The 26,029-nt window shown below is 47.0% G+C and overlaps 1 protein-coding gene across 3 annotated transcripts; it reads left to right on the top strand.

Annotated features, from left to right (window-relative positions):
- Positions 1–1,290: 1,290 nt before the first annotated feature.
- Positions 1,291–24,516, top strand: FOXF2 (forkhead box F2). 3 transcript variants are annotated; one of them, XR_006202205.1, is made up of 4 exons: positions 1,291–2,865; positions 6,441–6,706; positions 22,346–22,460; positions 24,342–24,516. XR_006202205.1 is itself a non-coding variant. In XM_042937250.1 (2 exons), exons 1-2 carry the CDS (start codon positions 1,680–1,682, stop codon positions 6,605–6,607), a joined length of 1,353 nt encoding a protein of 450 aa, XP_042793184.1. In that variant the 5' UTR covers positions 1,291–1,679; the 3' UTR covers positions 6,608–7,316. The 3 variants fall into 3 exon arrangements, 1 of the variants encoding a protein (XP_042793184.1); XR_006202204.1 differs by having other exon boundaries at positions 24,258–24,516; XM_042937250.1 differs by lacking the exons at positions 22,346–22,460; positions 24,342–24,516 and having other exon boundaries at positions 6,441–7,316.
- Positions 24,517–26,029: the final 1,513 nt, after the last annotated feature.

Here is a 26,029-nt window from a genome sequence, read left to right as displayed (position 1 = left end):
GCACATCCTCTCTCCCAGCCTGACTCTTACTTAGAGAAGAATTGGCCACACTGGGGTGGAGTGTTCTCCTATATAAGGTAGTTTCAAGATGGCACAGTTTTTTGGTGGACAGCATTGAGACTAAGGATTGTAAATCTAGTGACAGTTACCCCTTCAGGACTGAATATAAATACAGCTATCTCACTTATCTCACTCAGTGTCAGCCTTCTTTCTGCATTTTTTCTTTCTTTCCTTTTTTTTCTTTTCTTTCGAAACATCAGATGGAAAAAGGAAAGGAAGTGGAAACGAACGCAAACATGAATCCTATTCGACTGGATTTCCAGAGTCTCTAAACTTTGGTTTTTTCTCTATCTATACCCTTCTGCTTAAAGTTCCGAAACTGTTCCAGGATTGCTCCTTCGCAGCAACGGGGAGCGGCGGGGAGGCACGGGGGGCGGGGAGGGAGTCTCTGCGGCGCCCCAGCTTGTCGCCCTCTGCTAAGCAACTGTTGGCGGAGCTTACAGACCCTGTCAGAAAGAGAGAGGATAGAACTTTACCTTTGGGCGTGTGACACCCTGGCGTGTGGCTGAGGGCTGCAATGTCTAAATGAAGTTGACAGATGGTGTCAGTGCGGGCACAGGGGGAAGGCAGCTAAGGAGGCTCCCGGCGGGCGGCGAGGGCAGCACCAGCACCAGCGGCCGCACCATTCGGCCCAGGATGAGACAGGAGGAGGATGAGGAGGAGGAGGAGAAGGAGGAAGGAGGAGGGGGAGGAGAAAAGGGGGAGGCGGGAGGGATATGAGGAGGGGGATGAAGACCGGGTGGGGGTGAATGGAGGGAGAGGAGGGCGGAGGAGAGAGCAGAGGGAAAGGAGGAGGAGAACGGAGAGGAGAAGAATGGGTGGGTCCGCTCTGAGGGGTTGGCTGGTTTTGGGGATGAGAGGCAGGGGTGCTGTAAGGGGCAACGAGAAAGAAGATTTCATAAAGTTATAGGTGGTCGAGTTTTGCTGGGGATGGGGGTCGTCCTAGCAAAATGTGAATGAGTCTGTAGTCCCTCTTTTTGAAAGAGGGTGGGTAGGTGAGAGGGAAAGTGGCCGAGAGAAGAATTAAAAGGCCGAGGAGAACCCTGGAGAGAGGGGAGCAAGATAAGAGCTGGAGACTGCAGCCAGGTTGGGAGGGGGGAGGAGTGAGCGTTGAGGCCGAGCGCTCCCTCCCCGAGGCGGCGCGGAGAGTGGAGGGGGCAGGGCGGGGTGGGGGTGGAGGGACGGAGAGAGGGAGGGAGGGCGGCCGGGGGGAGGGCGCGGGAGGGAGGAAGTCTGAGAGACAGAGCGAGGAGCGCTCCTGAAGGGAGACGTCGGGCTCGTCCCCGGGGTCCCTGCCGCGGTCCCAGCTCGCGGGCGCAGCTGCCCTGCGCCGGGCCGCTTTGGTTCCTCGGGACCGGAGGCCGTTGCGCAAGACAAGGGCCCGAGGCTCCGGGGAGGGATGCGCCGGGCGTTGCCTCCGGCCCGCCGCCGCCGCCGCCGCCAGAAGCCCCAGCGGAGCTGAGGGAGGCAACGCCGAAGCTCTGGCTCGCAGTGGCCACCGCTGCAGCCCGAGCGGCGGTCTAGGGCGCTCGCCGGGCTTCTGGGCCGACCCCGTTCCGGCGCCTCCACTCCCGGCCCCGGGCCCGCCCCCGCGGCCCGGCCTGGCTCACGGGTCCCAGATGACCACCGAGGGCGGGCCGCCGCCGCCCCCGCCGCGCCCGCCGCCGGCCCCGCTCCGCCGCGCGTGCAGCCCGGCCCCCGGCGCGCTCCAGGCCGCCTTGATGAGCCCGCCGCCCGCCACCGCCGCCCTGGAGACCACCTCGTCGTCTTCGTCGTCGTCCTCCGCCTCCTGTGCCTCCTCCTCCTCCGCCTCCAACTCGGCCAGCGCCTCCTCGGCAGCCTGCAAGAGCGCGGGCGGCGGCGGCGGCGGCGGCGCGAGCGCGGGAAGCGGGGGCGCCAAGAAGGCGAGCTCGGGGCTGCGGCGGCCAGAGAAGCCTCCCTACTCGTACATCGCGCTCATCGTCATGGCCATACAGAGCTCGCCCAGCAAGCGCCTGACACTCAGCGAGATCTACCAGTTCCTGCAGGCGCGCTTTCCCTTCTTCCGCGGCGCCTACCAGGGCTGGAAGAACTCCGTGCGCCACAATCTCTCTCTCAACGAGTGTTTCATCAAGCTGCCCAAGGGCCTCGGGCGACCCGGCAAGGGTCACTACTGGACCATCGACCCAGCCAGTGAGTTCATGTTCGAGGAAGGCTCGTTCCGCCGCCGGCCGCGCGGCTTCAGGCGGAAATGCCAGGCGCTCAAGCCCATGTACCACCGCGTAGTGAGCGGCTTGGGCTTTGGGGCCTCACTGTTGCCGCAGGGCTTCGACTTCCAGGCGCCCCCATCGGCGCCGCTCGGTTGCCACGGGCAGGGTGGCTACGGCGGCCTCGACATGATGCCCGCGGGCTATGACGCAAGCACAGGCGCCCCGAGCCACGCGCACCCGCACCACCACCATCACCACCACGTCCCGCATATGTCGCCCAACCCGGGCTCCACCTACATGGCCAGTTGCCCTGTGCCCGCCGGGCCTGGGGGCGTCGGCGCGGCTGGGGGTGGCGGCGGAGGGGACTACGGCCCGGACAGCAGCAGCAGCCCAGTGCCCTCGTCCCCAGCAATGGCAAGCGCCATCGAGTGCCACTCTCCCTACACGAGCCCTGCGGCGCACTGGAGCTCGCCCGGCGCCTCGCCTTACCTCAAGCAGCCGCCCTCCCTGACTCCCAGCAGCAACCCCGCGGCCTCTGCAGGCCTGCATTCGAGCATGTCCTCCTACTCGCTGGAGCAGAGCTACCTGCACCAGAACGCCCGCGAGGACCTCTCAGGTAACGCAGTGAGCCGGTAGCGGCCCGCTGGAGGCGTCGCCTCTATCTAAGCTTTCGGGCTCCCAGGCTACTGCAACTTCCAGGGAGTCGCCGAAACCTAGGGGTCTGAAGGCACTGGGAGGAGCGGGTGCTGAGGGGAACGGGAACCTTATCCATCAGGGGGAGAGATTGAGGTCATACTGCCTTCTCTCATAGCTTTGGCCAAGAGCTGGGACTCCAGAATTTGCACTGCCAAGAGGATGGTGCAAAGTCGCCTGCCTCCCTAGCGTCTCTGGGTGACCCTATGGACTGCAGGTCTCAAGTCTCAGGACCGACTTAGCTTAGAGAGAAAGAATGTTCTTGGGGGAGCCTGGCCAAAGAGCTGTATCTGCTTCCCTTTGTGTGTGACTGTGTTTAGTTTGTTTTGCTGTGCTTTCCTCCCAAAGTAAACGTCAGAAAGGGAGATGTTCTGTATCTTGAGGGTGTGGGTGGGGAGGGGTTGCAACTGGGCAGGAGTCGAGAGGAGGGGAAATGAGGGAAGGGCAGAGAAGAAAGCGGGGGGGGGGGGGGGGGGGGGGGGGGGGGAGGGCAGGATCTTTCACAGAAGGGAGGTGTTTCTAGTGGGGAGGGGCAACAGCCTGTTGAGGAGCCCCTTACCTCCCAACACAGAGCACCAACCTTGGTGAGGCCAGTCTTTCCTAGGTCAGAAGGATCTGAGGCCCACATTGTGCCCCCCTCCCCAAGAAATATTTGCCTCTTGGACTTCACTTGTGTTGCTGGTGTAAATTATGTTGGTTGAAGATTATGAAAATTTATTGACTTGCCAAAGGCGATGAAAGGTAGGAGGGGGAGAGATGGGGTGGAGGAGGTAATTTGAATATTTAGCCATATTTACGGGGACAGTGGAGATAAACTCTCTCACATTAACTAACCCCTCTGAAGCATCCACAGCCTGCGGATTAAAATCAGGCTAATTTGCCCATCAAATGGTGCTCTAGCTCACACTTACCTTTCGCCCCATTTAAAAATATGTCACAGGATGATGCATACATATACATGTTTGTGAATCAGTGTACCACAAGAGCTTCAAGGGACACGGAAAGCCCAGAAATGGGCAAAAAGATGGTTCCCTGGACAGTGAAATTTCCCAAATAGGCCTTTTAAATGCGGGTCTCAGAGGTTAACTAAACAAAGACAGTCTCGGCAGGACCACACGGGAGAGGATTTTAGCCTGACTTAACCCACTGAGAGCAGAGTCTTGTTCAATTTTTATGGGAATTTCAACAAGTAACCAATACAGACGACCTTTCCCTCTCTCTCTTTTTTTAATCCCCTGGGACTGGCTGTCAATCACTGCTCACCCCAGGACGGCGCCCACTCCCCCACTCTCCTGCCCACTTCTCTCCCGCCCTGCCCGCTGCCCTCCTTGCTTTCCCTGTTCTCCCTCTCCACACAGGCTCTACTCACTTTAAACCCAGATTCTGAGGTTTCGCAGCTGCAGTGAGACTACACTAAAAATTAAAAACAAAAGAACTCAAAAGAAAGAGACTTAGGATTCTTCTTTGAGACCACCTTCGCCCCACCCAGTACATCGGGGCACACTCACAAGTCCCAGAAATTCGGGGATCCGGAAACAGGACACTTGGAGAACGAAAACGGCGAACCAAAGCACGCCGGCCTCCCGCAGCGACCTTCCCGGAGAGTCTTGCACGACCTTTGGGCAGAGCTTAGGGATGCTGGGGAGGCCATGGATTGGGCCAAAGCCTACCGGGACGCTTTGCTCCTTCCCTTGTCTTCTGGGTCCGGTCCCTTTCTTCTGTCGGCCCCCCCCCCCCCCGCCCTAGTTGGCAACCTCTAGTCGACAGGAGGTAGGGGCTCAGCAGGAGCAGGCTGGGCTCGAGGACGCCTGGTTAGGAGTGCGCCGCCCGCGGGGCCGCGGGCCACCGAGAGACTAGGGCCTAGCGAGGAGCCGGGAGGCCCAGCAGGGCCGAGACTGTGGGCCAAGAAGATCTCCCCCAGCAGACGCACACGCGCGCGCGCGCGCACACACACACACACACACACGGCACACCCACCGGGGACCGCGGTCCCACTCCAGACAGGGAGGCCAAGGTCCGCGTGCTCAGGGAGGCCCCGCAGTCCTCGTTAAGTACTGTGAGCCTTTCAAGATGGAGCTAGGGCTTTTATCCCTCACTGATCACATCAAAGAGCTGACGACGGCCTTCGGTCTTAAGGTATGACTTTAGCTCTGGGTCCCGCTATTTTGAGATCATAGAAGTGGCACCGAGAAGTGCTGTAACGTGATGGGTGAAGGCACCTGTGTGTAGAGAACAACAAGCACACACCGGAGCGCAAGGACCTATTGCTGCTTTACGAGAGCAGTGCGGCGCGCCGTTGGCGACAATAGATGTTACCGGGCAACAAACGTAGCCCAAGTCAGGGACCACTTAGCCTGGTGGCTCCGTAAACCCTGGGATGCTGCCAGGCCAAGGCGGTGAGAGCAGGGCGCGAACGCTGCGGGCGGGCGAAAACGGTTTTAACGCACTTGAAAATCGAATCCGGCCCGGCACCAACGTGTGCTTTATGGTGCCATAAGGCACGGGTATCTAGGAAAGACGCGGGTTAAGTGGTCTAATCCAGCCCGGTGCGGAAACAGACCCGATCCGGGAGAAGTCTGGGCCCCGGCGCGCTGCGACACCGCGGGCCAGTGCGCCCCGGGGCCAGGAGGCGCCGAGAAAACAAAAGCAAAAGTCGGCAGTGGGTTGGCGCCCAACGGCCGGGCTCAGGGCCTCGGCAGAGGAGCGGCCCCAGTGGAGAGGACTGAGAGCCGTCTCGGTCCTCTGCCATCCCGGAACTCTGTCAGGGGCTGCCCGCGCTGCCGGACGTCTGGGTCTGCAGCTGAGCGCTTATGGAAGGACATTATCTGCTCCCTGGAGTCGGGCTTCTCTAGAGGAAGCCTGCGACTTTCAGGACCTACGATGACCTGCACTTTCCTTCCAGGCCCTTTGTCTTGCAAAGGGGTTGTTTTCTGTCACCTCCTTTTGGGACAAAGAATAATCCCTGCTGTGACCTGCTACTCTGACTGGGCCACTTAGTTGGGAAATAAGACAGGAGGCTTGAAACTAGAAGTGGGAGCGACAGTGGCGTTTCTGGGGCAGGGGGCTTGGCCTCTGCAGCTGGGGCTTTGGCAGCAATGTCCAGGAGCCCTGCGTTTAAGGACCCCATCAGAGAGCCTGGGCCAAATGGTTCCCGTGTTGGTGCCCCCCCCTGCGATTAAAGCTGTGGTGAGACTCCAGGAATAATAGGGGAATTCAGACACTCTACAACTCGGTTGAGAGGAAGACCGTGCTCTTTGCGGGTAACATCAAAACAAAACATAGTGATGGCAGAGTCCTCCTCGGACTCAGTTTGAAACTTTGAGAAACTTCTGGAGATTGGGTTTGCTCTACCAGTTTTGTTACAATAGACAAAAGGACACATCAACCCCTTTCTCACCCTGAATCAAAATAAGGCATGAGTTAAGTTAAAATTTAAAAAGTGATATGTCCCATCCTCAGACTGTTTGTGAAGAGTTTTTCTTTTCTTTCGTCTTTCAGTGGGACTGCCTCGATACCAGCATCACTCTACCCCAGTGTGCGACAGAAAAGATTTTGTCCTCAACTTTAATGGCATTTCTTCTTTCCATCCCTCTGCAAGCGGGCCATATTATCACCATCACCACCACCAGAGCGTCTGCCAGGATATTAAGCCCTGTGTCATGTGAATGGAGGGAAGGAGGCCATGCCAAGGCCGCTCTCGGCTCTCTTCCTCCACAGGGCAGAAGTAACTGAGGTGGACTCCCACAATATGCACGGCGCTAGCTGTAAGTAGCACACCAGTCACTTAGCCAGAATCCCCAGGCCAGCGCTGTTCACGGATACTTGTCTACCATTGGTAGAAGGACAGCCCCTGGTAAAGTAATGCCCCTCATATGAATATGTGCAGGCTCCCAGTGAGGGGGAGAGCCAACTGAGAACTCAACTTCTTAGCAGAGATGGTAAAAAGTTACCACATGAAAAACATAAACATGTAACTCTGGGATCTTCATTACCTTCTGTAATCAGGGTCTGAAAAACGCAAGTTGTGTGTGTGTGTTTTTCTTTGTCTATGAAAATTTTTGTGCTTTTCAAAAAGGCAGTGCTAAGCACAAGACTTCAAGAAAGCCTCATCTTGTTGCCTAGCCAAGTAAGAGAGTTCTGTTTCGCCAAACACTAAGTTTGGATACAGGTGCCAAAGAACATTATTAAGAAAGTATTTAGAAACAATGTGTCTAGTTTAAGAAAGTGGTTTTCAGTATTGTGACAATACAACGTTTTTTTACAAGGTTGTTTTCTACCACCGTATTTTAAAGATATTTTTATGATTTTCGTGTATACTCACACTTTGCTTGTATTTTAAAAGAAGGATATATTTGCACTTATGTATACTTTTACAGTTTGCCAAACTATTTTGATGTAAAATTTTTTTCAATAAAATATATATAACAAATAGCTGTTTTAGGGATCTATTTCCTCCACTGGTGTCCTGGGATCACCAGGTTCTCTCCTCTGCCAGCCGGCAATGCAACTCTACACTGTGGGTTTTTTTTTTTTTTTCCAAGTTGTATAATTGACGTGGTGTGGGGTCTGTGCCTTGAGTAACACAGGCCAGGTTCTGATTGTGGGTCTTCTCAGGAGAGAAAGAGAAGAAGGAACTTCTTCTGTTCTTTCCTTCCTTCACCCTAGCTCTTTCTGGCTAAACAAAAACCAGAAGGTAAAAGGAACTTAAGAGAAAACCAGGCAAGATAATGAAAAGCAAGAGTCTGATTTGAGGAAACCAAGTTTCATGCCCCTTTTGTTCTCTTTCCTGTGGCCAAGGAGAGTTTTGCCTTTTGCTCTTTGCTCTTCCCCACCAGCAGGCAGTGATGGGGCAGAGTGGAAAGTCACCATCTAGGGCTGGGCTGAGCCTGGGCTCCTGTGAGCTCAGTGGAGGCAAGAAAGGAGTGGTATCCAAAGAATAGGACCAGCTTCCCCTTTTCAAGTCACAGTTTTGTTGATTACATTTTATTGTGGGTGGTGGTCAGATCCTAAAGTATCCAGAGGCAGATGGCTGTGGAGAGGTAATGGGCGTTCTGTGAGTATTCGATCTTTTAATTTCTTTGGAGAGTAACAGAAGCAGGTACTCATCCTCAAAAAAAGGTGTTCTGTGACTGCTGTCTGTCCCCACTCCCAATTCAGAGCCTGGCCAACCCTGCTTACCAGAAGCACTCTCAACCCCCACACATCTCTCCCCTTCCTCCCTTGTCCCCTATGCTCCCCCCTTTCTTTTAACAAGGGATCTCCTTCAGGGATTCCTTCAGAGCCCCTTTCCCTTGCTCCATGTCCCAAGGTTCCCCAACCATGAATGCTAAAGGCAGGGCTGGTAAATCTCTGGATTAAAAAGAGAGAAAATAGGCCAACTAGGCAGCAGGACTTGCTTCTTGTCAGCCCACCCTCCTCTGACCAGTCCTTCAAAGTCATGGGCAGTTTCAGTAACAGTCAATCTGAGCCGTATCAGAGAGGTTCTCAACCCATGATCAAGCTGCGGATTTTCCTTCCCAACTTGGGTCTGGTGTTTTGCTCTTAGTTTTGTTTTTGCTTTTGCTTTCGAAAACTCACCTTTGTTTCTCATGCCCTAAAAGGTCTTTCTCCCAGTCACCAGGCACTTAATACTACTCAGTAGATATCTCACACAGAAGGTTTTTGTATTCCAAGCAAATTTAAGTCCAAAGACAGTCTCATTAGTAAAACATCTTGTTTTCAAAAGTCTTAACCGTCTTCCTAATCCTTAGGTTTCCTTTCTATATTTTCCAAAATTAATCAGTGATTTAAACATGTCTTTTGTGTCTCCATTATCATATTTGCAGTTAAATAGGGCTTTTTTTCCCTTTTTATACTGAACTACACAAGGGCCTGCTATAAATTATGAAGTCAGTTTCAGAGTTTGCTCCGACCACAGTGCTGTGTTTACATTCCTTCCAAGGCAGCCGGCATGGTCGTAATTTATATCCTAAACACTTGAACGTAACTTGTTTATACAGAGAATGACAAGACCTCAAAGACAAAAACGCTGAGTCTCTCCGGGGTGACTGCTTTGGAAAGGCTAGCGCGCCCCCTAGTGGCACAAGGAGACCCAGGCACGCAATTATTCATGGTTGTTTCAAGCTGTGGAAGAACTTGACCCATTTTGTGCTTTTCCACATCCCTATAGTGTGGAGATGTTGCTCCTATTTACAGATGTGTACTAGGTCATGGCTAGCAGGGTTACACTTCCGTTTTCTGATTTCGGTTCATTTCGCTTTTTTTTTTTTTTAAGTAAGCTCTACACCTAATGTGGGGCTTGAACTCATGACCCTGAGATCAAGAGTTGCATGCTGTATCCACTGAGCTAGCCAGCCTGCCCTCATTTCACTTCTTTTAAACCCGACATCACATGTAAAAACCTGGAATCAATGTTGCAAACACAGGCACAATGGCAATCTTCACTTGGAGGGGTTGATAGACACAGACTGCTGGGCCCACCCCCCAGGTTCTGACTCAGTCTGTCTGGGGAGGGGCTCAAAAGTTTATACTCCTAATAAGTTCCCAGGTGATACTTATGATGTTGGTCTAGAGACCACACTTAGAAAACCACAGGTCTAGGAAGGTAGTCTCACTTACAGATATTTTATAGGTTCAGATGGGTAGGTATTGAAGCTAGTCCATTAATTGTTAAGCAAAGATCTAAAAGGATTTTTTAAAAATAGTTTGTACACCCAAATACCTCTGTGATTGATTACTGGGGAAGTGCAAAGCCTAATTTTGAAAATAGAAACCTGCCCATTTTTATCCAAAGCACTGAGGCCTCTTATTATATTCTAGTAAACTTTGCAGAGAAAAGTCAGGTGGAAACACTAAAGTCTACCTGCTTCAGTAGAGCAGTAAGTTTAGGTACTTACACACACCAGGATGTTGAAATTCTCCAAATGGAAGGAGGTGGTGATTGGAGCAAGTAGGAAAGGAAATCCTTTATTAGTTATAAAATCTTTTAAGGAACACAGAAAAGGCAAAGAAAGGAAGCTGTGATTTCCATATATAGAAGTAGTGATTCCTAGATACAGATGGGTCAGGCAGAACCATAGGTGGGCAGAGAGAAGAGAGAGACAGAAGGAGAGAGACAGACAGATGGAGGGAGAGGGAGGGAGAAAATAGGGGGGTAAGAAATGGGGTGGGGGAAGAAGGAGAGAGAAGGGGGAAAGAACGAGAGGGAGGGATAGAGGAAGGGAAGGAGATAGACAGAAAGGAGAGAGAGAGAGATCTGGAAAGGAGGAGTCTCTGAAAAATATTTCATGAATCCCTGTCCCAAAGCTAGCAAAGCAGCTTTGAAGCTAGACTGCCATCCTCAGAGGCAACTATTATCTCTCCAAGTGTGCAATGCCAAGACATTGACTGAAAGGCCCATGTACTTGTTTTGCTTGGCTTCTGCCTGGATTCTGAGGAAGTAAGTGAATTCTCTAGTTGTGCACGCTCAAGTTTTCTGAACTGCTGCAGCAACTTCTAGAGAATTTAGGGTAATAATCTTGATTTACATTTTAGAAAGTAGAAATCTGATTTCAGGGAAAATTTTTCAGGTGCATAGTATATATATGCCACTGTATGGAATTAAATGGAATCAGCACCTCCTTCCTAAAGGAAAAACTGTCTTCTGGATTCATATATACCTAATTACTGTTCATAATGGGGATTAATTCAAAACAGGCACCAACTTATTTAGAATGGAAATATATTTTAATATATTTTATCAGAACGGAAATATATTTTACCAAACCTGCCTCTATGAAACACTATCTGAGCAAGGAAAAACACCACAGATGTAGACATTGGGCCAGAAAGGGCCACGGCACATGGGTGTCAAGATCATTTGGGAAAAAATGAAAGTCCTGGAAGTGCTTTTGGAGTTCAGGGTGCCCTGAGTCCACAGAAATCCAACTGATAAATATTCAGCTCTCCAGTTCCTGGGGGACTTGTCCAGCCCAGTGTCGATTCACCAGTCCACTTGGCATAGTGTGTGCAGGAAAGAGAGAGAGAAGGTCTGAGAGCAGTGTGGAGGCTATGTCCTCAACAACATCCCCCCCATCCCCCAAATAGAACACATCTTATTTTCCCAGCTTGCGAGTTGCTGTCTTACAGATAGAAAGAGACCCAGGGAGCCTCGGCCAGAGCCAGTCGGTGGCTTGGGCCCCCAGACTGTACCATGCCACCTCCAAGAACTGGCAGAGCACCTCCAGCATCACAAACTGCTTTGAATTAGATAAGGTTTGGCCCCAGAGTGTGGGTAGAGGAAAACCTCCTCCCCCTCCCTCTCCTGGTGATCACTGGGGTTGCTTTTCATGTGTCACTACCTGAACGCAATCCCTCATCTACAGGGAAAATAATTAATCCCCCATCACTGGATGCTCTGGCTGTTGTCATTTGGACTTTATCTAGGACATTTCATTCCCATTTCCTAAGCACTTCTCCACGGTGCCCCTCTCATGGCCCATGAGGCTGTCTTTGTCATCTTTGCTTTGTTTTTTATTATAGAGGAGATGGAGGCAAGGCCCAGGAACAGCATCTGGCAGTGGGTAATGAGGCAGCTGGTGTGCATCCCCTTCTCTGGGGGGCAATTCAGTGTGCAGAGCCTCATGCTCTGCTCTATCTACATGAACTCATGTCATCCAGGCTCCCCTTAATCTGTTCACCTCAGCACTAAGCAGACTGAGGCATCAGTAAATCATGAGTGGATGAGCCACAGGATGATGTACGCCAATGGCTAGTCTTCAAGATGAAGGAGAGAAGCTGCTATTAGGAAAGAATCACTTTAATGGATTGAAACACTAGTTACTAGGTAACTAGGCCAGTACTTAGTGTCTGAATAGGGATTCCCAAGATATCAAATCAGCTGACATGCTCCCATGTTGGGAGTTCAGCAATTACTTGAGGAAGCATTTGTACACTCCACAGTGGGTCACAGCCCAAGTGCCTGGTAGAGGGACACAGAGAGCTTTGAAAACCACTCATGGCCATTCCATCACCCACCCAGCCAGCTGAGTTGGCTCCTAGGGAGGGGGACCTGAGCCGCAGTGTTCTTAAAATTTCCCCATGGTGCTTTTACTCTTCTGGCCAAGATTGACAACCACAATTGAAGATTACCTTGTTTACATATTACAGAAATCCTTTGCGGAAGGTGTTATCAACACAATCTTGTTGGTTTGCAGATGAGAAAAGGCCAGCCCAGCCATTTAGCTGGTGTCTACACTGGCTCCTCTGTCTATAAAGCGTGTGTCCTACAGCTTTGGCAAATCAGATGCCCCAACTTGTCCCACACAGTCACATAGAATCTCTGGGTGGGACTGAAGTGTCAGGAGCCTTGAAAACTCCCCAGGTGAAGCCCTACTCTATCTTCCTGCACACTGGGCTGAATGGCAGGTCTGGCCTCAGACTCTTCCTTTGTGTTCAGGGAAGACCTACAGGGAAGGAAAGCACAGGCCAGCACAGCCATGAGGCGTAACTTCACAGTAATCACTTACTAAGGTTCTTTTCCAGAAGAAAAGTTGAGTTGGGGGAAGGCAATGAGTTGGGAAGGAGACACGTGAAAGGACAAGCAAGGAATGTTAGAGCCCTCACCCCTCTCTCAGGGCTACTGGAACTGGCCAACTGGGGCTGTGCAGAATCACAGCATCACTCAGCATGTCACTGCAATTAGGACATCTAGGTGATAAAACAGGGTTTCACCTGCTCAGGGCTTCCTACAGGGCAGTTGTCAATATTGTAATTGGATGGTGATAGTGAAGGTAATGATGTGCAGTCCCTAGCCCCTGTGCACTAAGACTAGTAGTCCAGCCATAGTGTCAGATAGGAGATACCCCTCTCTGTGACTGGGGACAAGGTCAAGTGCATCAGAGCCATTGCTTAAAGAAAACACACATGGGCAGACATGCACACAAACACAGGGGACACAGACACACAGACACATGAACACAGACACACAATCTTCTATTCAGTTGTGATTTAACTCCAAGTAAGGAAAGGTTGACATTTTATCACACCTGCCATCTTTCCAAGTCTCCGAGTTGACTACAACTATGTAATATTCACCTTCTGAGGTTTCTTTTTGCTAATGTCAGGACTTTCTCCTCCTTTAATTCCAGAAGTGTAAAGAACAGGCTATGTTAAATTAAATGGTGACTTTTGTTTTCAAAGACCAAACTGAGCCTCACCCCAGTCATAAACAAGGTTCGAACCAGGCATAGTACAATGTTGTCCAAGGAGCAGCAGCTTCCCGGAGCAGCAGCACAACAACATATAGTTATTTATGGCATGGTGCTTGAAGGGTGCTTTAGTTTTTCCTCCAAGTGGTGAGGTCCCAGTGGGCTCTGATTCTGTCAGCCTCTGAACACTGGATGTATCCTTACAATGATAAGAACTGGTGTGGTGAGCAAGAGAGATACCCTCTTCCTTTTGGATGGTACCTTCTTTACAGGCAAGTCTCAAGTCTCCAGAGGAACCAGACAGGTGACCAGCAGGAAGTCCTCAACTAGATGTGAATCAATCAATGAATGTCTGAGCCAGGAACACATGAAAGACGGCACACCAGCTTTGGGTCTTCACTAGCAGAGATATAGACAAATGAATGCCCATGAACAGTCCACTCCAAGCTGTAGGGGCAAAACCCTGTTCTTTATCATGACCTGAAAACATCTCCCACAGAGAGTACATACGCTAAAGAAAATGTCTTTCCAAACAGCATACCCTGTTCACTGAGCATAGGGGTATATGAAGAGCAGAGATGTCAGCGGCAGGCAGAGCTGAGTTCTCCAAAATCTTAACCCTGCCACTTACTGTATTACTTCAGTTTGTGGTGGCTCAGTTTCCTAAACTGGGCAAGGTGGGTACTGATACCAACCTTAAATATTGATGGGATGATTAAAAGGCTACAAAGCAGTTAGTTCCTGGCATAATGTAGGTGGTGAAGATATAGTTCCTCAGTCTTCTACAACCATAGGAGCAGGGCATGGGAAAGCTGCAAAAGGCCTGATGTCACTTTATGTATAAACCGTGTCCCAACTAAGTCCTAAATGGAGAAGAAATGTTGCTGTTATCAGTGTATGCAGACGGAGGAATTGAGCACAGGACAGTTTTAAGTATTATAAGTATAATTTTACTAAGGCTACCATAACAAAATACCAAAAATTGGGTGAATTAAGAAATAGGAGGTCGTTGTTTCTTTCTCTCAGTCTCAGAAGCCAAAAGTCCAAAATCAAGGTGTGAGCAGGGTTGGGTTCTTCTGAAGCCTCTCTCCTTGGCTTGTAGATGACCATCTCTGCCCTGTGTCTTCATGTCATCTTCCTTGTGTGTCTGTCTCTGTACCCAAAACTCCCTTTTATAAGTACACCAGTCATTTTGGATTGGCACCCACCCTAATGACCTCACTTTAACTTGACTACCTCTGTAAAGACCCTATCTCCAAATAAGGTCACTAGGAGTTAGGACTCTAACATGTCTTTTTTTGGGGAACACAATTTTCAGCCCATAATAAATATAAACCAAGCTCACAGCTGAACACAAATACACTTGACTTATTAAGGTTCCAAAACCAGGGCCTTCTCCACTGCCCAAGACAACTTAGAATAAGCAAGCTCTCTGAAGAATGCTCATGATAGCTGGGCCACTGAAGCAGGCCTTCTCTCCATCTACTGCCTTGAGTGTTGAGTGGCCCGGAAGCTAGATTTTGTTTCCTTCAGCTAGAAAATACTCGATAGCCAGCATGTAAGAGAGCCTTAGCCCCTGGCTAGTCTGCATTTTCTTGGGCAAAGCCTCCAAAGTGCTCAGAAATGGGCCCTACAAAGATCATACCTCCCAAAAGAGAAAGAAGATCAGGAAAAAAGATTTTTTCCCTTTTTTAACTGGAGAAGAGGTAGTATTATGAACACAGTATTATGATCATTCAGTGTTAGGAGAAGCAGCTCTGCTGGGTTACTGGATACTCAGATTCTCTGCTGACCAGCATGTATAATCTATCAATCTTTAAAGTAGTCTTACAGGGTTTGCATTACTAAACCCATTTCCTAGATGAGCAAACTCATTCACCAGCACAGAGCTAGTAACTAGGAGGGCTGAAACCCCAACTGAACCCATCTGCCTGCACACATCTGAATTGGGCATTAGGGAAAGGAAGGAATTACAGCTGCAGTTGAGGAGGCTTTGCTTAAGGAAAGGCATGTCCAGTATTCCAGGGTGTCCACAATGCCGACCATAGCAATGCATGAGATGTCAGGGTATTTGTCCAAGAAGCTCATAAGTTGCACAAGGCACAGCCCACACTATAGCAGACATCCCCATCCTCATCCCACATGAAGGAACAGACCCCTGATGAGGCCAGGCAAAGGCAGTGGGGCTTCCAGGACTCCTACCCTTTTTCCTAAGGGCCCAGGTGAGAACCATCTGCACAGCCCCCATACCTCACACCATTGGTGGTTGCATGGTTCTCTGGGATCCCACAGTGAGCAGCCTGATCTGCCCTCAGACCAACTTCCCACCCTGGGTATAAGCTGGTTCTGCCCAAGAAAAAGCAGCACTCTTAGTCCTGTTAAGAGGTGAGTTGGAAGGTGTGTGCCAGTCTGAAAAGGGACTTCAGGAAAGCATGGAGAAGAGGAAAGCCAGCTCTCAACATCTAGGATGACTCTGATCCAGACTGACTCTGACATAAGGATCCAAACTCTATTCCCACGAGATCATTGCCACCAACCTGTCCTCCAGTGAACTAAAAGTCCCCTGCAGGCTTGGGGGACACAAGATCTGTCCTCAGGGGGAGCCTGGGGAGCAGGAGGGAAGCTCAGCACTTGCTGGGATTGCAGTTTCCCCATCCTCCCCTCTCCTGATGGCTCTTTGTTTCTCAGACCATAGCGGAGGCTGAGTCACTGAGGGATTTTAATTTGGAAAACAAGATTACAAAAGAAAGAAAGAAACCATGATTCTATTAACAATTATATGCAGAACAAGACCAAAGTTACAACTTTCATTTTTTTCCCTCCAAATTTGGTGCTGACTTTAGATGAGGCTTTCCAGAATTTCAAAGCAGGCTCTATTCTCATGGAACAAGAGTCAACTACAAGAGAAACAGAAGGTTTGGTTCTAGGACTTTTATTTCCTTTAACATCAAGGCCCTGATGAAAATGTGAAACCTGATTTAACTGTTGGGGACAGGAGAGAGCTTGAAGACGCTTTTTAAAAGGAACCAGGGCACAGGGATATTGTAAGAAAAAGGTATAGAAAGCCTGAAAGCAAATGTAGGGAGAAAAGAACTGATAGGCATGTTCAAATTCTCAAGGCCACCCCAGCTTGTTATTTTGGACCCTGGAGGAAGGGTGGGAGATTGGGACCCTCATCCAACTGACTTGAAGACCACCCTGCATTCTTGCCTTTGCAGTTTTTAAAAGCAGCCCCTGCATCTCAGGGCAGAAGCCCAGCGCGGGGTGGGCGGCAAGCTTTGTTGTCCTGTCTTCCTGCCAGTCCTCTTCCTAGCCGAGCCCCAGAGCTGCCTCTGTCACTGCCTTGTTTGATATTTTCAAATCCGGCCTGAGGCAGATGATGGGGCCACAGGAGGAGAATCCTTCAGGGTGTCTTGTTTGGTTTGGAAATATTTAAATGTCTGCTGCATTTCCTCGGAGAGGGGAAACGTCAGGGCCTGTGGGAGAGCCCTGCACTCTGGCCGCAGCCCTGCAGGGACCCCAGCTCCTCTGCCCCTGACCTGGGACTGAATCCCGGGGGCCCCCTCCCTCCACTCCCATTCGGAGCACCATGAGAAACTCAAGACAGTCCAGACATTCCCCACAACCTGTTTACAGTCAAGTGACTCAGTCCGTCACTCTTCTAAAGCCAATGTAGCAATTGTCCATGATTACAGAAACGTTCTCGGCTCCTGGAAAAATCGCCAACACATTATTAACCTCCGCAATGAGACACATGTTTTCCATAGATTTAACTGCTAGTGGCCACCACAGACGAACATAGCCTTTTAGAATGAAAAGCGTGTAATTAAGACATAATCTATTCTGCTTTGTAATATATGAAGCAGTAAATGGCTACAAAGATTGATTGAATTCTTCAGCTTCCCTTTGGCACGTAAGCACCTTCAAAGCTCTTGGCACCCTGTGTGCTCTAAAGGCAGCAGTGATTGTCACTACTTCACAGCCTATGGGGAGTGTGGACTTAACAGCAAAATGCCTGCCTCTTACTAGGATTCTGGGACCATAATAGTGCTCGATCTGTGATTTACACTAACGCCCATCTTTGGAACACAGCTAGATTGACAGAAGAACGTGGGAAAGCAGGATATGATACTGATTAACTGATATGGAGTGGGCTTTGCTCAGTCAAAATATTGATGGAGGCAAGGACTTGTGGTAAAAGGAGATTTGATTGTATAAACACACAGCTCACCATTGAAGCTTCCTGCACCAGGCGCATTGCCTGCCTTTCAGGGATAAAAAGCACAGCATGGTTTTTTTCATGTTGTCAGGAGTTTTCTGAGGTCTGTCTTTGACAGGTTAAAAAACTGAACACTTTTTACTTTGTACCACTCCACATGAGGGAAAATCCAATCACTTTATGTTGCTCTGTGCAGAGTCAACATGGCCTGAGGCTGATCGTCCAAGTATATGGATCTGCCCCTCATGGGCAATTTAGAGTCTGCACGCAGGTTCTTGTCAGAGAATCAAACCTTAATCTCTGCTGTTCAAGTCTTATCAAAAGCTAGTTTTTAAGAAATAACATTCATGAGAGATTACCCAAAGATATGCAGTCCATCTTTTCTACATTCCATCCTAAGTGCACCAGCCCAGCAGAGAACCGAGGATTTAGGAAAGAACTTCTGACTCACGTAGAGTTGCCCTTGTGAGTGGCACTTGGGTGTTAGGCTGAAGCCCACGATGAGGGACGTTAGAACAAACAGCTATTTCATTTTCTCTAATGTATTTACTGGGAAAGTTGTTAAGGGCACTTTCTGTTCCTTCTGGGCATCCTGTAAACACCCATTTGCTTCTAATCTATGAACTTCAAATCACATAAGTGATCACATCTCATTCTTAGCTCTGGTCACAGAAAACTTTCTGAACTCGACCCCCACTCTCTCACCACCCCCCCCCCTCCCGCCAATGACTCTAGAACTCTCCTTGGTATGCCTCTTTCATGCTGGCCCTACGTGCCTTCCCTCGCCCCCGACTTCCTCTCTTCTGTTAAATATATCTCTGCAAGCCGCCTAAACCTTTCTCTCTTTTTCTCCCTCCGTATCTTGGAATGCATTTGCTTCACTTTTTAGTGTTTTTATTTGTTATTTTATGTTCTAAATTTTATTTTATTCTTTAATGACCAAACGCACATCATAGACATTCAATAGGCCACTAGCTAGAAACAGAAAACTAAACCTCCCTCTTTTCACTGCCCCTGCATGGCAGAGGTCTTCCATCTCTGTGTGTCTCAGAGATAGTCTACACATATACAAGCATATATATGTGAATGAACTTAACGTCCTCATAATAATTTCAATATGTACTGAAACTAAGTAAGAATTTTTCCAACTTCCAGTTGGTTATTTCCTTTATATTCTTATGCACTTACTGATAAGACCTTAGAGGTCTTGCTGAAAAAAGCTGCGAATCTCCTTAAACACACACACATGCACTCACAAATCACTTTTTTAGTGTGTAGAAATGAGTAAAAGTTTTTCTGCCTGAACTGTTACCCAAGCAAGATTCAAAATCTAGAAAGAGAAGAGAGGAGCAGGAAGCCAAGGAATTCCAACCGCTGGTGTAACCTACTGCAGGTGAAGGCAGATCACAAAAGTGCTTCCACCTCTAAAAGTTTAGTGAGGTTTCCAGAACTAACAGAGGAAGTACAAGGACATTTGCAGCCTGCTGTGTCCCCTTGGGATGCTGGCTCCCATCCTCAGGGACCAGACCAGAATAGTGCAGCAATCTGTGTAGCCGCTTGTGTCCATGTGGTCCAAGGGGAATGCGCTATGGGAGGGAAACCTCAAGTCATCGGTTTTGGAACTTCAAACACGATCTTGTGGCTTTGGGTTTTCTTACAAGAATCAGAAAAGTAAATACACTTTGTTTATATGTAGATGCAGAAACCCTCAAACTGCATTATAAAATGGCAATCTCAGGAGGGTGTGGGGGGTGTAACAACAAGCCCCCTCTCTGTGCCCAGCAGCTGCTGGGAGGAGCTCTGAGTCATCACAGTTACCATTCAGGTGAGCCGGGACAACATTCCTCACTCTACCCTCTTAGAAAATAACAAACAAATCTACCAAGGACTGAGGAGAGAAAAGCTCTCCAGGGTGGACCAAGTAGCCAAGGTCCCAGGCAAGTTGACTGCCTCCAAGTGGAGACAAGATGCTGTTGTTCTAACTGTTGTGCTTTAGAGAAAACAGACGTTCCTGTGCAGTTGCTGACTGGGGTGTGTGTAAGGGGCAGTATGAAAAGAGCCAACCTGGGTGGCTCAGTTGGTTGAGTGACCAACTTTGGCTCAGGTCATGATCTCATGGTTCGTGAGTTTGAGCCCCACATAGGGCTCTCTGCTGTCAGCACAGAGCCCACTTTGGATCCCCTGTCCCCCGCTCTCTGCCCCTTCCCCACCCTTTCCTGCTCTCCTCTCAAAATAAATAAACTTAAAAAAAAGAGCCCAAGTACCTATAATATAGCAGTCAGTTTATATTTATTACCTCGTTTAGTCCCCAGTTAGCTTTATGAAACAGACCTCCTGTTATTTTAATAAAAGGACATGAGGTTAACACTGATGAAGTGACCCATCTGAGGTCATACAACAAGATATTAGAGGGACAGAAGAGGAAACCTGGCTCTGTGCTTTGGTTTTGAAAGTTGCCCATTGCCTTTTGGCATCCAGCAAAGGGACACACTTTTCCCAACTTAGAAGTCTCTTCTGAGATCTTTGAAGACAAAACTTTGAACCCTTCTGGCAAAATCCAAAGATTTCAGAAGGTCTACAGCAGTGGTACAATTTGGGGACCCAGGGGACAGTTGACCATCTTTGAAGATAGTTTTCATTGTCACAGTGCGGGGGAGGGTATTTGCTAATGTTGTCTAGTGAGTAGAGGCCAGGGATGCTTCAAAACATCCTGTGTACTCAGGACTTCACCACAACAAGGAATCGTTTGCCTCAACATATCATACAGATTGACAGAAGCTGAGAAACACTGGTCTATTGGTATAAAAAAGTCAATCAAACCTTAAAACTGATTCAACACTTTTTAAGAAGTGTTACAGATCTTTGTTGTTGTTGTTGTTGTTTATTTATTTATTTGGAGAGAGAAAGCGAGGTGCAGAGATTGGAAGAGAGAGAATACCAAACAGGGTCTGCGCTGTCAGTGCAGAGCCTCTGTGGGAGCTTAATCTCACGAACCATGAGATCATGACCTGAGCTGAAATCAAGGGTCAGAGGCTCAACCGACTGAGTGACCCAGGCACCCCGGAAGAGTTATAGATCTTTAAGGAGAGCATGCTTTTTTGAAGCCACATTGTATCCTCCTAATTAAATGTTCTGTGTGTTTGGGTTATTGATGTTAGTTCCTATCACTGAAGATCTCATTGCCCAAACAAGTGTCTTCTCAATAAAATTACCTAAAGAAACATTCCTTGTTTTGCTACAAATTTATACAATACATGAATGTGAGGCTTCACATGAATATGGATGCCAACAGGAAAGGATCCACGCTATATAGCAGGAGAAAGGATGGGATACTTCAGCAAAACCACAGGGCACTTTTTAAAAGTATAATTGACATGCAATTTTTTATTACTTTCAAGTGTACAACATAATGATTTTATATTTACATTACCTTATGAAATGATCACCATTATAAGTCTAGTTACCATCTGTCACTGTAAAAAAGTTTTACAGTATTATTGACTATATTCCCTATGCTATACTTTACATCCCCATATCTTTTATACATCCTCATATATTTTATAGCTGGAAGATTATATAGCTTAATCCCCTTCACTTATTTTGCCCATCTTCCACCCCCGACTCTAGCAACCACCACTTTGTTTTTTGTATTTGAGTCTGTTTCTGTTTGGGGATTTTTGTTCATTCATTTTGCTTTTTAGATTCCACATATAAGTGAAATCATATGGTATTTGTCTTTCTCTGTCAGACTTATTTCACCTTTATGCAAAATTTCATTATTTTTTATGGCTAAGTAATATTCCTCTGTGTGTGTGTGTATGTGTGTGCATGTGTTTAGCACATCTTCTTTATCCCTTAATCTATAGATGAACACTTAAGTTGCTTCCATATCTTGGCTATTGTAAATAATGCTGCAATGAACATAGAGGTGCATATGTCTTTTCAAATTAATGTTTTCACTTTCTTTGGATAAATACCCAGTAGTGCAATTTCTGGATCATATGGTAGTTCTATTTTTAATTTTTTAAGGAAACTCCATACCATTTTCCATAGTGGCTGCACCAGTTTACATTCCCACCAACAGTGTCTGAGGGTTCCCTTTTCACCACATCCTTACCAGCGTTTGTTATTTTTGTCTTTTTGATAATAGCCATTCTGACAGGTGTGAGGTGATATCTCATTATGGTTTTCATTTGGGCCTCTCTCATTTGAGTTTTTAAATAATGAGTCATATGAGTTTTCAACAGATTTTTAATGTTAATCCTTTATCAGATATATTATTTGCAAATATATTCTATCCTTCAGTAGGTTGCCTTTTTGTTTTCTTCATAATTTCCTTCATTGTTCAGAAGCTTTTTAGTCAGAGCACTTCTTGTGCATGAAGCATAGTGACTTTGAACATATAAAAACCTCAAATAATAGCAATTTTTAGGGACTCTTCATGAAATGATTCTCCCAGAGTTCCCTGAGTTTATCATGGATTTTAACATCATTTCGATGGCAGCTAGTTTATCGTCATTTCACATGATTTCACATCTATCTCAGACACAGATGCAGCTCTGGCAAAACAAACCCACAGAGGACTCGAACGGAGTCCAGCATAGTGACGGCTCATCCTCCCCCAGATGAAAAAGGAGATGTTTGTAACGTGGCTGCTTCCCCGCCTCTTCACTCCAGGGCATTCCTACATCTGGCAATACTAGAAACCACAAGTCAAACACAGAATAACTCAACTAGCTAACAAAGAGATGATCAAGAAAGCCTTTGGCAATCTAAATTGCTATCATTTCGTTTCTCTTCCTACTTTTCCGTTTTAAAGTTTTTACCAATTCTGGAAGCACCATTTGACTAAGAAGAATGTACACAGATTAATTCTTAAACCGATAACCTAAGTTCCTCAAAAGCTATTGTTTTTCATTCATTGCTGTAACAAAAAAATGAAACATTATTAACATTTGAAAAAAGAAAACAAATAATCTATAATCCCACATTTCCAGAAATGTAAACAATAGACACAGAGGGAGTGAGGAGGGCAGAAATGGATCCACAAACTGCAGCAGGCATGACCTTTGAAAAGCCATACTCAGCTGGAGCCATTTGTGGAGAGACAAGGTATGTTGGTTTTCCACAAACCCAGATTATTATGTAAAATATCTCAAATTTTAAATATTGACTCGTATGTTTTAAGCACTGTGCCAGTTAAGCAAAACACATCTGCAGGTTAAAATTCAAGTAACAGGTTACCAGTTTGAAACCTTTGGTACATAATTTTGCATCTAAACAAAAGGTGAACAGAAGAAACTCCATGTGAGTTTATATATTTTTGCAATTGTAATAATTAGAACACATTTGAAAGAATATTCTCCATAATATTTAAGGGACATAGGCCTCTGAACTTGAGAAAATATTGAAATATTAATGAAGCAAAAGAAGGATGTTGGTGAAAGTCCTTATTTTTATCAGTAAAACATGTCTTGGTCCACCACATTTGCACGCATATAAATTAGAACTCATCTTTACTGAGAGAAATCTACCAGTAATATAAGTGTGTATCAATTGAGGATGAAACTGGGCAGATTCTTGGACAAGCAATGAAGTCACTATAACACCCTAGGGCCAGGGTTCCTGGTGCCAACACATGTGGAAGGAATATTTCTGAAGGATTATTCAATTATTAAAAATATGTAATAGTTCGTTTTCAATGCTGAATCCAAATGAATTAATTTGTAGTCCACATCATAAGTGGATGTAACTGTGGAGTATTGCACACGCACTTCTGTAAAGAGATTTCCATCTTTACAGTAAGGGGAAAAAGATTGGCCACTTCAAGCACCCACAATAGAGGGTATCCACCATAACCTGGAAATATGAGTTTATTTATTCATAAGTTGAGTACACTCAAGTGCTAATGTTTATTTACTGATTACTCTTTCAGCATCCTAGACCCCGGGAATATAAAGATAAACAAAATTGTCGTAGTCCTTGCCCTCATAAAGCACATGGCCTGGTAGAGGAGACGTATAACAAATACAAGTATCTAAATGCCCATAGAATTGTAAAGAAGTAGTAATGCCCATGTGTTCTGCCTTGTGTAAGCAATCTGAAAATCAATGGGGGAAAAATGACAACCAACTATTGGGGCTGTGATTTGTACCTGATCCACAACCCAGAATTCTTGCTTGAAGCTATTAAAGGCATAACAGTTCTTTAGGGGGGAAACCTTGAAAGTATGAAGGTGAAAAGTGTTATTTGAATTACTTAGATGCTGTCATTAAAATTATACCATTATACCTTTGAAACAAGTAATTCACTACCATGTGAGACAGAACTAGGATACCCTAATCAGACGCTATCAGGGATGATTATTATTCATAGCAATAACTTGTACATTGAGGGTGAGGAGGCAGAGTCACTCTTGCTGCTGGCTCTGGTAAACCCAAATGTAGACTGGCATTTTACTGCTATTCCCTGAAGGAGACCATCCCCCACCCCTAGACTCACTCTAAGATGAGGAAACCTTGATCCACCCCCCAGACGATTTATTAAGTATTTGTTCTTCTGAGGCAATTTCCTCTTGAGCTTATGACCCACCATCACCAAAAATGATTTGCTATTGAAGACATACAGACAACCAACCCTTGACTATAAAACAGGAGTTTCACCAAATAAAGATTTATTTTTGTTTCCTGCTGTGCAGGCTTTGAGTAAGGATTGCCCATGAGGTGTTACAGAGTGTGAGACCAGCAAAGTGCCCTAAGGCTAACTCCAGGCGTGAGAAGGACTAAAATTCAAAGTTCTTTCTACAATTCCCTTCCATCTATTTTATGAATGGAGGTGAGAATCAGGCTGTGTGGTTTTCACAGGCAACAGTGAACTTAAATAAGAATCTAGCTATGCTTCCTCCCTCAGCTGTTTGATTGCCAATCACAATACGGTTCTAGCAAGGCGGCCAGAAAACATGCAAATTACCACTTTTTGGTGCTCCTTCTCAAGACCCACAGCCCAGCTGGTGGAATAAGAAGACTGAGTATAAAACACTGACAGTTGCCTTCAGTGATTCACATGCACATATCTACAGTGTGTAAGTTCTTTCCATGAAGCTGCATGGAAGCTGTGTTTGCAGTGGGAAAACCAAAGACTCGACTGTCCTTATTCCCTCATCAGTACAATGTTTGTAAAACATGCTTTGTGAAGATTAAATAAGATCATTCAAGTCAAATGTTTCAAATATATCCTGGCACATAGTAAATGCTAAATTAAGTTTAGCAATGATTGTGGTTTCCTGCTCACCTTTCACTGGCCACTCATTTAACATTTCTGGGCCTCTCCTCCTCAAAAGCAGAAATTGGGCAAGGTGATATCTTGCCAAGTAAGATAGATATCTTGGGTAGATATCCACCCAAGGTGATATCTAAATTTCTTCCTGGCTTTAAAACTCAGTATCAGAGGGGCACCTGGGTGGCTCAGTTGGTTAAGCGTCCGACTTCGGCTCAGGTCATGATCTCGTGGTTTGTGAGCTCCAGCCCCGTGTAGGGCTCTGTGCTGACAGCTCAGAGCCTGGAGCCTGCTTCGGATCCTGTGTCTCCCTTTCTCTCTGCCCTTCCCCCACTCACACTGTCTCTCTCTTCTTCAAAAATAAATAAACATTAAAAAAATAAAAAAACCCTCAATATCAGATACTGAGAACAAACTGAGGGTTGATGGGGGGTGGGGGAGAGGGGAAAGTGGGTGATGGGCATTGAGGAGGGCACTTGTTGGGATGAGCCCTGGGTGTTGTATGGAAACTAATTTGGCAATAAGTTATATTTAAAAAAATAAAACTCAATATCAGAAAACAAGAGCCTATTTCAATGGCTTTAAGAACAGAAATTTCTTTAAATCCCAAGAAAGTATCTCAAGTTCCAGAATAAAATGGGGGAGTATGGCTCAAACAACCTCATGCAAATGCCAAGATTTGTTAAAATCCCAGGCTTATGTGGAGTCATAAAAGACCTTGGCCCATACCGGTGATAAAAAGTGTCTACCAGGCAAGAAAAAAATGAACAATTCACAAGTTGTCACATTTATATAGATAATAATTTTTGTCTCCATAGTAGCTACTATTCTCTAACATTTATATGTGCTAGATCCAATAGTAGGTGTTTCATATACATATTCATTCATCTTTCCATTGGTCCCATCAGGTAGATTTTATAGGTAAGGAAACAAGCTTCAGAATGGGCAAGTAACTTGCCTCAGGACACAGAGCTATTATCTCCATTCTCAGTGGTGCAGCCTGGAATTGCACCCAAGTCTATGAGACTTTGAAGCCCACTCTCTTTTCACCATGTTATAGTGCCTCACATATTTGTTGAATGTTTTTACAGGAGGAACTTTCATTAATGTGCATGAAACAACAATAATCCGGCCACTTTCATCAGTTGGCCTCAGGGAGTGCATGTGGGTGAGGGGATGCTCAGGAATGGCATGGCCTACACGTTCTCATTGGCCAGGTCAGAGAGGCAGCCAGGATCTGCAGGGACACGCAGTTTTGGGGGTTCATTGCCATAAACAGGAAGGCCGTTGATGCTGACTATACAGTGAAGAAAAGCCACTCTCAAATTTCTACCCCATGTGGCTTCTCATGGTTGGAAAAAACCAAGCCTGCCAATATCATCCACCACCAAAGAGAAAGGAGCCCT

The sequence above is a fragment of the Panthera leo genome, chromosome B2 (genome assembly GCF_018350215.1).
Source record: "Panthera leo isolate Ple1 chromosome B2, P.leo_Ple1_pat1.1, whole genome shotgun sequence".
Taxonomy (NCBI): Eukaryota; Metazoa; Chordata; class Mammalia; order Carnivora; family Felidae; genus Panthera; species Panthera leo.
Note: the sequence above shows the minus strand (reverse complement) of the source record. Positions and strands in the feature narration are given on the sequence as shown.

Excerpts from the sequence above, each read along its gene's own strand:
- FOXF2 (XM_042937250.1), top strand. The coding sequence starts at position 1,680 with ATGACCACCGAGGGCGGGCCGCCGCCGCCCCCGCCGCGCCCGCCGCCG. Across the intron at positions 2,866-6,440 it reads CGCCCGCGAGGACCTCTCAG|TGGGACTGCCTCGATACCAG; the intron begins GTAACGCAGTGA and ends TTCGTCTTTCAG.